General features: G+C 40.3%; 1 protein-coding gene across 5 annotated transcripts in view; it reads left to right on the forward strand.

The window, feature by feature from the left end:
• cntn3a.2 (contactin 3a, tandem duplicate 2) overlaps positions 1 to 15,943 on the forward strand; it is a 37,756-nt gene extending 21,813 nt beyond the window's left edge. For all 5 annotated transcript variants that reach the window (XM_028993411.1, XM_028993412.1, XM_028993414.1 and 2 more), the window contains 12 exons: positions 52 to 179; positions 654 to 823; positions 4,581 to 4,698; positions 6,052 to 6,210; positions 6,440 to 6,589; positions 6,732 to 6,802; positions 7,025 to 7,259; positions 8,863 to 8,972; positions 9,289 to 9,475; positions 12,039 to 12,151; positions 12,240 to 12,405; positions 13,574 to 15,943. In XM_028993411.1, coding sequence (XP_028849244.1) covers positions 52 to 179; positions 654 to 823; positions 4,581 to 4,698; positions 6,052 to 6,210; positions 6,440 to 6,589; positions 6,732 to 6,802; positions 7,025 to 7,259; positions 8,863 to 8,972; positions 9,289 to 9,475; positions 12,039 to 12,151; positions 12,240 to 12,405; positions 13,574 to 13,671 — 1,705 coding nt within the window. In that variant the 3' untranslated portion in view covers positions 13,672 to 15,943. The remainder of the gene's footprint in view (positions 1 to 51; positions 180 to 653; positions 824 to 4,580; positions 4,699 to 6,051; positions 6,211 to 6,439; positions 6,590 to 6,731; positions 6,803 to 7,024; positions 7,260 to 8,862; positions 8,973 to 9,288; positions 9,476 to 12,038; positions 12,152 to 12,239; positions 12,406 to 13,573) is intronic.
• Positions 15,944 to 16,916: the final 973 nt, after the last annotated feature.

Consider the following 16,916-nt stretch of genomic DNA (forward strand, 5'->3'; position numbering starts at 1 on the left):
CTTGAATGAGCCCTGATTTGATAAGAGGCAACTCTGTCATCTATCCAACAGACTGACTCTTCTCCCTGATGGAACGTTAAAAATCAGCAATGTCACCAAGACAGATGGAGGCATTTTCTCATGCCAGGCTCAGAACCAGTTTGGGACAGCAAGCACGTCTGGAACACTGCTGGTGACCAGTGAGTTTCTGTAACCAAATCCGTGTAGCTCATTATGCAGGCACCTTAGTCTCACATTATTCAAAAGACTGCTTTAGCAGCAGGCTGCATATCATTACACTTTTTCAAAGGCACAGTTTGGCCAGAGGGCCAAGAAGTCTTCTGGAGCATCTCCGAAAATCCAAGCCTCTTTGTTTGGGGTAAAAATCTTGCCATTTTTCTGCTGTGATCAGAATAAAAGGTGCGATTTAGAACCTTGTGACCTTTGTGTGCCTTCTGGCTAGTCTTGTCAAGGCTGCCAAGCTGACAGCTGACTGATCTTTTCTGCCTTATTCAATTTCCAGAATTACTCTCCTAATCGGTCACTGTATTATAGATTTTCATGTGAAATATTGTAACTGTGCTACCGCACGTATTGTGACGCATATGTTAATTTAAATAATATGCTGTTGAACAGGGAGATAAACAACTAAAAAAAATTTTTTTCTGGAGCAGATCCCACAAAAATAACTCTTGGGCCTGTGGATATGGAGATCATCGTGGGTGAGAGCATTGTGCTTCCCTGCCAGATCACCCTTGATCCAGCCCTGGATGTGTCTTTCTTTTGGACATTCAATGGACACGTAATCAGCAAGGCGGACAAACATTATGAGCATGTTGGAGGGGTAATTGATTAGCTTATCCATAACATTATCACCTAATGAACACCTCCCTGTGGATATTGTGGAAATTATCTACAGAAGTTATGTGATGCAATAACACTCCTGTCATTGGCTCAGAGGGCACACAGCCACATTAAACTCAACAGACGCTGTGATGCTAATTAATCTTCAGCAGCAATTAATGTCAGAGCAATGCAATACCAACTATATCAAATGATCAATATAGACTCTGCATAGATCTATAATGTACACATAAATTACACACACTGCCATTTTGGTTATGAGGGCAGAGTGTCCAGAGTTTCTGCAGAGTGGTCGGGTGGTACCATGGCTTTTCCACCAACACATAACCAGTTTAGTTTTATTATGGCATTTGAAACACAAGAAATAAAATGTCATACAATTTATTTATTTATTTATTTATTATGGTGTATAAATTACAGAAAGATTGTGCCTACTAGTAGTGTACCTATTAATTTCTGTATTTAGTGTTGGGCAATTGGCACTACACTAATTAGCACAATAATACAACTGATTGCCTTTTCATCATTTCATAGTGGTACAGCATTACTGTTTCTGATTGTCAGTCAGAAAACAAATAACATTTACATATTAATTACAATTAATTTCATATTATTATTATTATTGTTATTATTATTATTATTATTATTGTTATATACATTGTTATACACATATTATTCCATATTAATTCCCTTAGCATTTTAAAGAGGAGAGGGCTGGAATCAAATTTGAAATGAAAAACATTTCAGTCTTAATGCATGGTTCTGGTTCAGCTAGGGTGGCCATGAGGTCCATCAATTTCTAGTTCTACACTTCACTAATGTTTTATTGGAACAGCTATATGACAGAGCGATTTGTCTAAAATATGACGTCATCTATTAATTTAAAGACTGGATGTGAAGTAGCATTATTGTTAAGAATTGTATTCTTAACAATAATCTTAACAATGAATCATAAAAATATACTTCATTTGCCAATGTCACATCAACCCAATGCATAGCTATCTCACCATTGCTGTCATAACCGCTTACACATGAACCTCCTTTAACATTACAGCAAATGGCATTACAATGATGTCATTACAACAACAACAACAACAACAACATTTATTTTTTATATAGCCCAAAATCACATACAGTATGTCTCAATGGGCTTTGACAGGCCCTACAGCTGACACCCCTACACTTGACCCTTCTGCATGCAAGGAAAAACTCCACACAAAAAACTCTTGGAGAGAGAAAAAAAGAAAGGAAGAAACCTTGGGAAAGAGTGATACAGAGAGGGACCTCCTTCCAGGGTAGAGTGAGCCTGCAAGTGGTGACAGTGCAGGGTTTGTGATGATTTGTCCAATAAGAGAAAAAATTATTATTGTTAGCCTTTTTTCTCTTTGCTAAAGGACCCAACAGCATCCAGTCATGGAAGTGGAACTAACCAATATGATGCATTAACCACTGAGGTAGACCTAGTTGTAAGCAGTGGTAACACCATTTTCCTATCTTCACTCCTTGAGTCGCATTTCACTTGTCCTCAAGGCCAAAGCACACAGACATCATCAGTCTCTTGGTGGGGAGTGCATTCTGTCCCACTCTACACAGAGATCTGCTGTCTTGGGCGGAACAGCAGGTGGTCCCCTCGCGCCAGAGCTGGGTTCTCTCCATGTTGAGAGGTCAAATTCAGTAGTGCCCACCTGCTTGCCATGCACTTTCTGAGGCATTCAAGGCAGTTAAGTCCTGTCAGCAGACCCGCTGTTCCCTCTTGTTCTGGATGCTTTGTTTAAGGCTCTTTTGAACTTGTGGTGTCTGTTGAAATGAACTTTCCTGACCTTCCGACTCTCTCGGTTAACCTTCTCTACACACTTCTTAGGGGGGACATCTGTGCAGCTGGTACTTGGGCTTCTATGTGGACTTGACTGTTCTCACCTTATATTCATACCTTAAGCCACACGAGTGTCCAAATTAGCCCTGACTTTTATTTCAAAAGCTGTTCAAATACTGATTTCTATGCAACCCAAATCTCTTTATTACACCTGACTTCTGTTAGCAGATATGGAACATAAGATGGAACATTTCTGAGCTACGCACTAAGCATGGTGCTTGTTTGCTAGTGTAAGGAATAACATGAAAATGATACAAGGAGAAATTATCCTGATTTTACTTATGTTTATAGATTTTTATAGATTCTCCTCTTCAAGGTACAGATAAATTCTTGTTTTATCTACTTGTACTGTAAATCCTGAGCCTTTTGACCTTAGACTAGAGAACAAGCCCTGCAGCCTAGTCCTGTGCTGAATGCCTGTTTGAATATAGAGGCCTGTGTGCATAATTATTCTTCCCTCGCCCCAGGGCTGTAGCGTAGGGCCACCATTATAAAGGTGTGCCGTGCGAAGATTTCCTTTCTCAGTATGAAAATGTGCAGACTGAGTAAATAACCAATTCTAGTTAGCGCCCTGTTTGGCCTGCCTCTAGCTTCCCTGCATCCCTGACCTGAATAAGCCAGTTAACAAAATTTGACGGATGGATGATATTTTGATTATTTTCCTAGTAGAATTTAAAATATGCACATCTGTAAATTATGCAAATGTTGATGTTTATTTCATTTGCTCAGTGATTTGCATGCTCTAAATCCTTCATACCGATCATCCAAAGTAATTAGGATTAATAACTGCCAGCAGCTTTTTTTATCCGATGTCTGTAATAAACTTAAAAAGAGAAAATATTTGCATGTTCCGATGCTCTCACACATTTGACTTCTTGTAAATAAAAAAAAATTAGCTTTGGCTATGATTACTATCAGTAATGAGATTCGTTCCAGAAGTTCTATAATGTCCATTGTCTTGAGGTATTATCAGTCAGTCTTCACAGTTCCACAGATTTGATTACCATAATAAACTCAGGATCTTAGAATTCTGCAACTTGCTGACTGCTGATCAGGGCAAACGAAACATTAATTCACCATTTGCTTCTTGCAGGCGTCTTCAGAGATGAAAGGCGGCCTGCTCTTCTTTCTGATTCATTCATTATCTTTAAAAAAAATGTAAAAATTTAAAGGAGAGCCGAACTGTGAGAATCCTTGTGAACCAGGCAGTGTGCAGTGGTGTCCCGTGCAGGGAGATTATCTTGTTTTAAAAAAAAGGATTTGCAACTCTTGCCAGCTCATCTAAAAAATTGGAAAGATCTCTTGCATGTTTGTGGTTATGTGCAACAATAAAACTGTGGTAATTGGCCAACTTACTCCAGGGTATGTCTTTGAAAAATCATTTGCTACACCCTAAACTAGGTCATTTTGGGCCCAGGCAGCATCATTCACTGCACACATTTCCCACAGAGCGATCAAATACACAAAACTACAGCATGCATTCGTCTTCATCTCATGCCCCATTTGGAGGAGGGGTGGGCAGGCTTGTCTGGAAGGTGAATTCACTCGCTCAATCTCTCTGCTGTAATTAAACCCCAATTAGTGCTCATTAGCCTGTAGGTTTCTTCAAACGGCTCCAGCAAAACACCGACGTGCCTGTGGGAGAGCCTTCAGCCATGTTTACTCAACGAGGACATCTCACACAGCCACATAACCATCTTCTGCCACCCCACATCCAGGTCCTATGCAGCTCAAGACAGGTTGCAGCTTCTAAGAGTAAATCGTAATTAAGCAAACATACATTGTCCTTCCATCTGCTAGGTTGTATTTAATTGTTAAGGTAAGTGATGTTAAGCATCGGATTTTGGTGTGTTTTGACCCGCAGCCAACATCAGGAGACCTTATGATCCGGAATATCCAGCTGAATCATGCCGGGAAGTATGTGTGTGTGGTGGATACAGATGTGGAGAGCCTGTCAACTTCAGCCTTTTTGAATGTTAAAGGTAAGGAGGCATTGCTCCAAGAGCTGGGGTATCATGTTGTGTCAACCACATACGTTCAGATTCAGGAAGCAGCGCAGTAAAAAAAAAGTGCAAGTGGGAGTGGCAAATGCAAATTAACAAGCACAGTCAAATTAAAACGGGCAGTTCATTTGAATAATGACCAGTGCAAATGTACAGCAGGGAAATTGGTGTAGACCTGATGAAGGGACCGGTGTGTCTGTAAATACTGTAATTCATAAATTGTGTGACAGCCTAGTGTTGCAAGCGGGAGTGAAGCAAGCGCCTCAGTGCTTCTCAAATTGTGCATTAAAATACCCAGGGGGTCGTGAAGCCATTATAAGGGGGCTTGTGCGTAAGCATGTGAAAATTGTAAGCTGAACGTTAACATTGAATATTTAACGTGGGAGGAATAGATAAGCACACGAGTGAATATTTTCAGTCTCACAAGTCATCTTACCATCATCATGTCAAACTGAAACTCAAATGGTGATGAAGTCTCTCTAGCTGTTTTTTTTTTCTTTTTACTGCACACATCTGCCCAAGGGTTTGTGATCATGGCTGCATTTTTGCTGGTGCTAGAAAAGCAGCTGTGCTGAATGGTCTGTAGCGGAGATCATGAGAAATATATGAAAAATATAGCTATTTAAATTGAAAATGAGTTGACTTAATCCATAACCCTTTCATTGTTCATTTCCCAGTGCACAATCTCAGCAATAACACAGGGTTTTGCCCTGGAGTAAACAATGAGATGAGTAAATGTGGGCCATGATGATGTAACTGGCTTCCTGCATGTTGAAATTCTGGTTCAAAATTCTACTAATAAACACCAAGTTGTCGTACAGACCATGTTCACATTCCTCATTCCATTTTTCCTCATATGTGCATCATTTGGAGTCCATGTTCAATGTCCAAAATATGGACCTGAGCTTGTTTCACCATAATGAATTGATTCCTGGATCCTGTTCCTCAATGAGGACAAAATATTAATGTTTTATTGCGCTGCTAGTAAATCGGTGTCTTCCTGTTGACAGTGAGTCAGGAGCTGTTATAATGGCCCTTTTTTTCACTAATATCAGATGTCAAGCATTAGAATGCAATTCATTGGTTTACACTTTGTTAATATGTAAAATGTCATTGTTAATCTTAATTGGTTTTTTATTTAAAAACATTTTTGACAACTTTCTTCCTCTTTGCAGTTCATATAAAACCATGAATGCATGAAGAATGATGTAATCGTGTGGTAATAGGCTTTAATATCCCATTTCAGCACCATAAAGAGAAGCGGTCTTAATAGGGCAGAGGGGGTTGCGTGACGGAGAAGCTAAGTTTCTGCTAATTGTCCGATTGAGTCAGGTCCCCCAGGGCCCCCGGACATGGTGGCGGTGGAGGAGATCACCGACAGCACGGCCCAGCTGTCCTGGACGTCAGGCCCCAATAACGGCAGCCCCATCACCAGCTACATCATCCAGACCAAGACCCCGTTCACCGTGGGCTGGCAGGCTGTGGACACGGGTAACAATATGGGATTAACCGAGGCCACTGAGGCAAACAGACAATTTAGCATGAGTTGCAATTACCACAGCATGGTTCTTGCCAGGTTTAAAATGACTTTAGCCTGAAGACTCGGAAAAGAAATACCTGTTTGTGCAGTGCAATAGCAGAACCATGTCAAGCATAGCACTTGTCGCTGCTTGTAAGCTCTCCGCGCTGCTACAGTGCCCCTGGTCTTCCTTGTTTCCAGTGCCGGAAGTGATTGATGGGAACACCCTGACGGCCACTGTGGTGAACCTGAACGCCTGGGTGGAATACGAGTTCCGCGTGGTGGCCAGAAATGCCGTGGGCATGGGGGAGCCCAGTCCTGCGTCTCTTAAGACCAGGACTGAAGACGCTGGTGAGTGTGCTGAGGCAGGGATATGGAATTGTTGGTTGTAGGGTTCAGTTGTTGGCTTTAAAAAATTTTGTGTGTGGTGTAGAAATAGCATGCAGTATATTTTGAGTGACTGGCCTTTATCATTGTGTTCAAACATCCACAGTTCCTGACACAGCTCCTGCAAATGTTGGGGGTGGCGGTGGCGCCAAATCAGAGTTGGTAATAACCTGGGAGGTAGGTCTTCTCTCTGAATTATACTCTCCTCACTCTGAAATTATGAATTTTGGGGGTGTGTGTTTATTTCTCAACAGGCATTTATCTAGGCTAGTGTGGATGGAGTTTTGGCAAATTGTTTGATATCTACTGTATATCACTTTTTTTGGAAAAGGGCTCAGGGGGCAGACCCTCAGGCTGGTGTGTTTTAATATCACTATAGTTTTGTGTTTCCCCTCCCAGTCAGTGCCTGAGGAGCTGCAGAACGGAGATGGCTTTGGTTACATCATTGCCTTACGGCCCCTGGGTGAGGTCACCTGGACCCACGCTGTCACATCCACCCCCGGGGTCTCCCGGTTTGTGTACCAGAATGACAGCATCCCCCCGTTCTACCCTTTCAGCGTGAAAGTTGGTGCCTACAACACCAAAGGCCAAGGACCCTTCAGTCCCGTAACGACTGTCTTCTCAGCAGAGGAAGGTGGGCTTATTAGGCAAGGAGAAGGTAGAACAGACATTTCCACAACATTAAAGCCGCCTTCCTAATATGGTGTTGGTCACCCTTGGGCCACGTTGGTCACCCTTGGGCCACAAAAGCAGCTGACCCGAATGAGAATTGGTTCAATTCTAATGTTATTGTGCCTATTGAAAAAAAATAAATTGTGGTAGAAAAATAAGTCAAATTTTATGCAAACTATCACGACCAGCATTTTTAAAAAGATTTTCTGGACTTTGCCATTTTAAATAACCCTTAGTCAGTCCCTTTAGTCAAATGTCCCTTTAAAAATATATTATTATTTTTCTTTTTAAAATTGGGGTATAATTAATTTTAGTTGCTCAGAAAAAAACCTACACCTTTCTGACACACAAACACTCATACACACACACATATCCACTTGTGAGAATAGCTTAGGCCATGTTTCTCTTTGACTCAGACGTAGAGTCTGGAGTAGAGAGTAGTAACCAAGCTTGACAATTAGTTCTAAAAGTAGTTATGTAAAGTAGCCATAAAGTTGTGCTGCCACCATTGCAGCAGAGGCTTGGGGTGCCACATACTGCATCAAACTGGTCTGCATGGCTGTCGTCCCAGCAAGGAAGTGTCTTCTAAAGATGATGCATGGGAAAACAGTTTGCTGAAGACAAGGAGGCTAAGGACATGGATACTGGAACCATGTCATGGGGTCTGATGAGACCAAGATTAACTTATTTGGTAACATCCACCAGCTCCATGATGTTGTCATGTAGGAGTGGAAGAGGACCTTCCAGTGGAAGAGGACCTTCAGTTTTGGTAGAACAATAAAACTAATTTCAAAATAATTATAAATTAAATAGCATTTTCATGAAATTAAAAGTTGATTTTTGCAAAACATGCGAGGCTTCTTCCTAACCTATTAGCACCATGTAACGGGTTGCGCTGAGACCATAGGCAGCCACAACCTGTGGAGAGGAGATGATGGGAAGTGAGGACCCAGTCACAAGTATTCTAAAAAGAAGACAGGCTAAAACAAACAGGAACAGGTTTCCGATTTACAGATACCCAAAATCATTCTTTCACACATGGACATAAAAAAATTGGCAGGGATGTGATCCAAATAGAGAACATATATTCATATATCTGTCAAAAGATGTCTGTTTTTCATTAATGCAACAAAAGCTGACAGGTTTATGATATAGTCATGTCATGTTGACCAGCAACATTACATCACAGACAACATGTAATGTGTCTAAATTAAACACTGTTTATTTGCACCTTGTTTTCAATCATTTTTTTACATTACATAAATAGTTTTTATTCTCAATCCTTTGTTAGAGTTAAGGTTAGTTAAAACTGTGGCATGTTAATAGTTCATAAGGATGAAGGATACAACATGAGACTCATGTCTACATCAAAAAACTGAAAATTATTGTTAATCACACTGAAGAAAATAGCTGTGGTAAGGAATGTTCATTTAACAGTGCCATATGTTTCTTAACCTTAGCAGAGCTCATTAGCAAACGTAGCACTACTTTGCACCTTGTCTTGGCGCCATCTGTATCTTGCTTTTTAACTTTCTTTGGATGAACGTGTCTCTTTGTCTCTTCAGAGCCAAGTGGCGTGCCAGGGGGAGTTTGGGCCAGAAGTGTTTCCGCATCAGAGATTGAAGTGTACTGGCAGTGTCTCGTTTCCACTCCTGAAAGAGTTCTTGGCTACGAGGTGAATTTTACTCTCTGAAGTGGAAGTCCAGGTGTTAGAATGACAGCGTGAGTTGGTGCCCACAGAGAGCTGCACAACGAGTTGTAGATTGGGAGTACCATAAAAATGCATTGGGACCACTTCTAGCTTCTGACTGAAAATAAATTCTGTCGGATCTCTTTTTGGCATTTTAAGTGACAAAACCTAGCCTTGTTTTAGTCTATGTGTGTGACACATTCTGTCTCGACTGCCTCTAGAGCACAAAAACAGTGCTTTTGTTGCTGTGAGCGGCAGCATTTCAAGATATAAAGTGTGTGATCTGTTGCTCTGAACACAGGTGGTGTACTGGGAGGACGACACCAAGCCGGAGACAGTCGGGAAGGTCAGGGTGTCAGGAAATCAGACCACTGCTTACATCACTGGGCTTAAAGCATACAGCCAGTATTTCCTGACAGTGAGTGCCTTCAACACAGCCGGTACGGGACCACTTTCCCCGACCATCAACGCCACCAGCAAAAAGCCACGTGAGTGTGCAGTACAAATTTTTGTTCAGCCTGTGGAATCAGTTCAATTTTCCTCCCATGTCCCCTCACATAGCTAGAATACATTTATACACGTGACAACGGGTGCACACAATCAGGAACATGAGACCTGGCAAAACATGAAATCCCGGTCCGGAGTACCGGGAAATGTCCAGATCGTGACACCAAGCCATATACAGTGAGTGGTGTGTGTGGGGTTTTTTTTTTTAACTTAACTGTTCTGTATCTAGCTGAGAAAACAAGGAAAAGGCATTACGAAGCTGGTCTGTTGTCTGTTTTTTAGACGGTCTTGCAAATATTATGTTTTTATCTAATATGAAACACAATTTCTGTAATGTGCTGCTAATTCTAATTTTTGATATTTCATGTAACATGCCAACAACATATAATTATTATAATAAAAGCAGCAAATGGGCTCATTGAATGGCCGGAGTATGTATGATGATGAAGTCTAACCCAAAGCCATATCCCTTCCTGGATGAGCCCTGGATGAGTCTATTCTAGATAAGTGTGTTTCTAAAACACATTTTTATTTTTATAATGATATGATATTTATATTTTATATGATATTAACTTGAGTTTTATTAAAGAGACATAAACATTTTTGAGACGTTTTGTTTGTTTGTTTGCTTTTGGTCATGCTTCTTGTCACCTCTAATCTCTATGAAGATTGCCACCTAGATAACACATATGCATAATGGATGCTACATCAGGGTGACTGTGGCATTCCATACACCTGCCAATTAGCAGTCACTTGGGTCCAAATGCTTAAGCTAATCTAAAAATCTTGCATTGATTAACAAGACGGGTGTGGAATGTTAAGGTGGTAATGGCATCGGTTTGGACAGCTAAAAAGAACAGAGCCCAGTCTGCTGACTGAAGGTTACTGACAGCAAGTGTGAAGCTGTTCTTTAGGCAAGCTCCTCTTTCAAACCAAAACCAAATATTAGCATTTAGAATAACAAGATCAGTAGCCCATGAATATAATATAGTGACATTAATATTATTATTTTGCCTGTTTACAAATATTGTGTATGTTTGAATTTCAAATGATGATGAATTTGATGATGGATTTGAGCCAAAAAAATATACAGTGATAAATGCAGACACAAGCACTCCCTCATCTAATGCGGGAACATTTAAAGAACATTCCATCGCTTAGCACTACCGTATGGCTGTAGTGGCATATATGAAGCTTTGCACAGAAAGGAAAGACACCAAAACTAACTGATTCCATGACATATATATCTCATGGAGGGAGGCAGAAGGTGACTGGGGATGGGAGTGGGACAGAGGATGCGCCGCAGCGCGGCGGGAGGGGAACTCTGGCTCCATGTGGAGCAGTGGGGAAGGAGGCAAGGGGATGAGGCTGGGGGGGAACGGGGCAGGGGAGAACAGGAATATGGCTGGCTTGAGGATTGTCTGAGCACATGGTCTGGCTCTCAGCACAACCTGGATCTGAGCACACTCAAGACTGTGGAGATGACAGTGGACTTCAAGAGATGCCCTTCAACATTGCTTCCCCTCACCATATCAGACAGCTTAATGTCTTCTGTGGAGACCTTCAAGTTCCAGTGTATCACTATCTCCCAGGACCTGAAGTTGGAGACCAATATCTCCTCCATCCTAAAAAAGACCCAGCAGAGGATGTACCTGAGACAACTGAAAATGTCCAGTCTTCCACTGCTTCCACTGCTTATCCAGTTCACTGCAATCCTGCTCCTCCATCACAGTCTGGTATAGAGCAGATACTCAACAGCACAGGAACAGGCTGCCTCCATCCAGGACCTGTTCCACTCTAGAAAGAACCAGGAAAAGAGCAGGGAAGATCATCACAGATCCCTCACACCCAGGACCCGTTTTTTTGATCTGCTGCCCTCTGGCAGAAGATACAGAAGTCTGCAGACAAAGACCAGCTGACCCAGGAACAGTTTCTTTCCCCTCGCCATCACACTCCTAAACAACTGAACTGTTACCTATTGTCTATTGCACTTTATGTACACCCATATTACCTCAGCAATCTGTAATCTTGTATTTTTGGTGATTTTTGTGATAAGATTTCCATATATTGTAAATTGTCGTTGTTTAATCCATTTTGTTTGAGAGACACCATCAGCCCGAATCAAATTCCTTATATTTGTTTAGTCACATACTTGCCCAAAAAATGTGTTTCTGATTCTGATATTATTTATGTATCAATTTATAGTTAATTGCATGCAGGGTTGTTTATTAAGACACTTTACTATAGTGTTTCTTTTAAAATTTCAAAATCGAATATCTTACTTTTTATTCCACTACATTATGCAAAATCGGTCATTCCTTTCGTACATAGTTGTGCTTCTAACTGTTTCTTATCTTGAAACCCCCTGGGCAGGTAAACATAACATCTACAAACGCAAATGGTAGCTTAAATGGAAGACTTTTACTTATACTGGATTAAAATGTTGTGTATGCAACTTGCATACTTCAGCCACCGCTGTGTGGTACTAATTGAAAATTCATGATTATGAAGACATGATGATTTGTTGTATGGATCTGTTCACAGCACCTGAGCAAGCGCCACTGAATGTGGAATGGACCCTTATTGGCTCTAAACTCATTGTGCACTGGGATTCTGTGGTAGCCATGGAGATGGAGTCCAAGGTTACTGGGTACCAGGTGCGGTTTAAAAAATGCATTGGCTGAGATTAAGACTCGACTTTGCTGGATCAGAGATGTGATGAACTGATGTAACCCATCATTGCAGGTGACGTATAGGAGGAACAGACACAAAGAGGTCAACAGCGTCACCACAATTGAAACCACTGTCGAAGTGGTCCTCCCCGGCAGTGACGACTATGTCATCCAGGTCTGGGCTTTGAGTGATGGTGGTCCAGGAACGCCAACTGACCCCATCGGCATTCATAGACTGAGTAAGTCTTGTACCCAGCCATTCTGTCTCATTCTTCCTTGAACACAGCCTCTTTATCTTCTTCTGGGCAGAAGAACTTGATCTTTATTAAACCACCCATAGCTCACAATATCTCTTCCTGTGAGCTCCCAGTGAGGCGTGTAGAACCAATCATGCAATGTCTGAAGCCTTACAGCTTTTACTTTTTTAACCAGTTTTCAAAGAATTAAGGGAGTGTGGTGATGGTAAATTCATTTTCTATATAATCAATGTTTCTCTAACAGAGTACTGACTGCCTTGATTAATTTTAACTAGTCTTAGTCACTGTTACATTATTTCCAATTGTAAAAAATGTATATAAATGAATCCTTGAGTCCTTGAAACATGTCCTTCAGTTGAACAGCTGATTATCAATATTAAACAGATTAAATGACTGATCACATAACAGTGATTAACTTATTAAAATAGCCTGTGAAATGCACAAATCAGCCTTCATCTCTTCAATCAGAAAGGATAGTACTGCAAGAGATGGCCTGTAGTAAAATAGCAGTACAAGAGGTGGACTGTTCTTTTTATTCACATTTCATATTCAATTAATTCACCCCAATTGTACTCTAAACAGAGATACAAAAGATTACTCATTGCAAACACATGGCCTTCAGTTGTTGTTAGTATGTGTAATTTTTGTGGTGTATGATACAGAGGACCATTTTATTGCCCCATTCATTTTCATATATTGAAAGGAGTTGAAAGTCTTTGTAAATGAATCTACCATAAACAAATCTAGACACATAAACTATCATTTTAATGAGCATTGCTTCAGAGCGTGACCTGTAATCTGCAGGTGATTTCTCCCAATGACTTCCAAGATGATGTTTCAACACTACTAATAAAAAAAGCAACAAAAAAAAATGTTTGAGGATTATATTGGTTAAGAATATAACATAACACACATCTGCTCAATATGGAATATTTGTTGATTATGTTATTATCATTATTTTAGAACTTTCTGGTAATATACAGATGCCCTATCCATTGTTTCAATTTGGCAGTTGTTCAAATTGTGTACATTATAAAATTTACCTTTAACAGTTACTCCTAGTAGTGATTCCTCTGAATCTGAACCCATGTTTCACATTAAGCCCCCGTGAATCCCCTGCTCTAACACACATTTTCTCATTTCATTTCAGACATGAGTGCCCAGGGCTCCACAGCACAGCGCCCAGATGCATTCACACTCCCACCCCTCTTCATCGTCGCGTTCTCCACATTCAGGTCCGCCTTGTGAGAAAAGTGCCACTCCTCATCCTCCCAGTGAAAGGCCACGACGCACGCCTACCAGCCAGTGCTTTTTTCTGCACAGAACATTTTCTTGAGGCTGGGAATGTGTGAGCAAAGATGACAGTAGTGCAGTCTTATGGAAACAGTACCGTTTGTGTGCATGTATTTTGTCATTGTAACTAGGAAAGTTATTGAAGTGTCCATTTTGGATCCAGCCGTTATCAATGTGGGAGTTCTTAAAATGAAATGCACTACTTCCTTTTTGCCCATGTGTCGGACAAAAGTACAAATGCCTTATGCCCATCGACATGCCAAAGTAGTCCGTTTTTGTTTGGATTTTTTTCCGTGCTATGCTGTGTGCATTTTTTTATTGGTTATTCTTTTAGAAGGGGGATGGTGTGTGAGTAAAAAATACTAGATAGCATTATATACTTGTGACCTGATGAGTGTGTTAGATATGCGTGTGCCTTTGAAAATTCACTCATTCAGTGATGGCTTTTCTCTTCGGAAATGTATTTTATTGCTTAGAGCAGTCTTTGTTATTTTTATACATTTTTATACTCCGGCTGAAATGGTTAAAAGCAGGATTAAGCCTGCAGATGTTCTCCACCAAGATCACAGTTATTCTTTTTACCAACCACTGACGCAAATGGCATTTGGTGGCATATTACTATTTATTACATGTTACTGTACAGATATGCATTTGGGAATTTTTTTGGTGAGCAAAAGAAAGAATCACATCAGCAGACTAGTGTTGATCACTCAGTTTTACAGAGAAATGATAATAATTAAGTCTCATATGAGCTTTTAACCTCTATATGGCCATACAGGTTATTTATTAAAAGAACTCCTCCACAAACCCCATCAGCGAAAGATTTTTCTTTCTTTTTAGCTCATGGTACAGTAAATACATGGTGAAAATGGCACGATCCCTTATTGTGCATCATGTTGATACATGGTAGTTACCCCTTTTATTGGGTGTTAATGGATGTACAGTAAGTAAAACCTTTTGTCTGCCTTTTGGGTGTAACAGGGAGCCATGCGCACACTGAGCAGGATGTATGGCCATTACTGCGTTGTTTTGACAAAGGCCTGACATGCTCTGCACCCAAATGGCCATAAAATGGAGAATAGGCGGCCTGGAATCATATAAAACAGGTCTGTTTTTATCCCCTCGCATGATAAATGTAATGTCTGGGCCTTGTCATGATTTAGAAGCCATTAAAGTATCCGAATAAATTACACCACAGCCGAGGGGCTTTTGACCAAATGTGCTTCTGACTAATGCATATCATGACAGCCATAGAGGATGGATGCAGGCTGAGCGGCAGAAAGAACAAGATCAGGATGGTCCCAGACGGGCCAGATCAAGGAGCAGATTTGTTTTGGTGTTTCATGCTTCATACTCTTAAGTGACGTGTGCCATCACACATCCTCACATCCTCTTCAAGTTTTCTGATGGCCTGCTTTGTTCCAGCACAGCTGGATGTCGAGACTAAGCAGTTTATAAGAGCTGAATCTGTTAAGAAACATTTGTTGTGTCTGTACACCGTCTGTGTGTTTGTGCTGTGTGTTTTGCAGCCTGGTCTCAGTTTTACAGATATGTTTTCTAGTAAAGTTTGTGTGTTTTTTTTTTCTTTGATAATGAAGTATTTTCATTCTGGACATTTTTTTCTGTAGAATGTCACAGTAGACACTCTGGTTTTTAATCAGAATCACATTTATTGGGCAGGTATCATTAAACATTTAATCTAATATCATATATACAGAAAAATACAAAGGTTACAGAAATAATACCACCAGTATAATATACATGGATATACTGAAGTGAATTGAGTGAAAACATCAACGAATGTTTTAGTAGGACAAGTACCTGCAACTCAAAGACTGTTGTATACAGCATTCCCATATTTATGGTAACAGTATTCCCTGGAGACATTGGTCTCTTTCAGCAGGATAATGCATCCTGCTGCACAGCAGCAGAACAGCAGAAACACTTTAGGAACATGACATGGTGTTGATTTGTCTTTTAAATTCCCTAGATGTCAGTCTGATGTGATTTCCTGAATGAAAAAAAAAATCTCTTAATGTGCTAATGTCTAATGGACCGGATCTTCAGAGGTCTAGCAGAGTTCATAACTCATGGTGTTTGGGTATACAATGCCTGGTTTTAATTATGTGGGTGAGCATATAGAACAGGAACATTGAGGCACACAAAAAATCATTGATTCATGCAGCATAATTCAGCAGGTCTCGGTGACCTTCCAAATGTTTTTTTTTTGTAGTAGTAGTAGCAGTGCTTTGTGTTTGGCAGGGTGGGGGAGGGGGGTTGTTTATTACATTCTTCACCTATTTTTGTGTAATATCATTCATTTCTATCGTCTTGTCAAAAGGTCAAGTGTTGCTAAAATGGAGAATAATTTTAATTCATGAATAAATTTCAAATATGCTTGTGCGGTTTCAGAGTTCGTCATGTGGGCACACAGCAGTTCAGCTGAGATAAATGTTGGGGAAATTAACATACTTCTTTCACTCGTGGCATGCTGTGCCACAGAGTAGTTCCTCTTATTCAACAGCACTTGACCTTTACTCTGAATACCGCTGTATTGATGCAATGCTTCTGATCTCTGTGAGATTGCCGTTCAATAATGTTTTCATATTGAAAAGTTCCGGGCTTAAATTGGATAGAAAGGCTGTGCATGTGAGACATTGTTTATTGTGCATTTGTGTTGGATTTCTTAAATTTAATAAACTCTTAATTCCTGAAAATGTATATATATTTAAAAAAAACATAACTTCTCATTTTAAATCTGAATCTTTGTGAAGGTCCAGCATCCACCCTTTTTTGGAGTGAGATGGATAAATAATAAACTATTTGATATGATCAGAAGCTATCAAATTGACATTTTCAGTTTAATACCCTGTGGTGGACTGGATGACATTGGTATGCCTGGTATTGCTGGGATATGTCCAATCCACATATGACCCTGAACTATAATAGAAAATATAATAGAATTACTATAATAGAAAATAATAGAAAATTATATAAAACACTAAACTGCTCTGAAATGCTAATTTAACAAAGATATAATTACATTGCTTCATTTTGCAGAGCAATTTTGTAACATTAATTACAGGGACAGTCCCCCTGGAGTAACTCTGGGGTAATGGTTCATAGGATTAGAAGCATCCTATTAGTATTAACTATCTCTCCTAGCACTCGTTGTAGTCACACCTTTGTGAAACAGACAG

The sequence above is a fragment of the Denticeps clupeoides genome, chromosome 10, assembly GCF_900700375.1.
Source record: "Denticeps clupeoides chromosome 10, fDenClu1.1, whole genome shotgun sequence".
Lineage (NCBI taxonomy): Eukaryota > Metazoa > Chordata > Actinopteri > Clupeiformes > Denticipitidae > Denticeps > Denticeps clupeoides.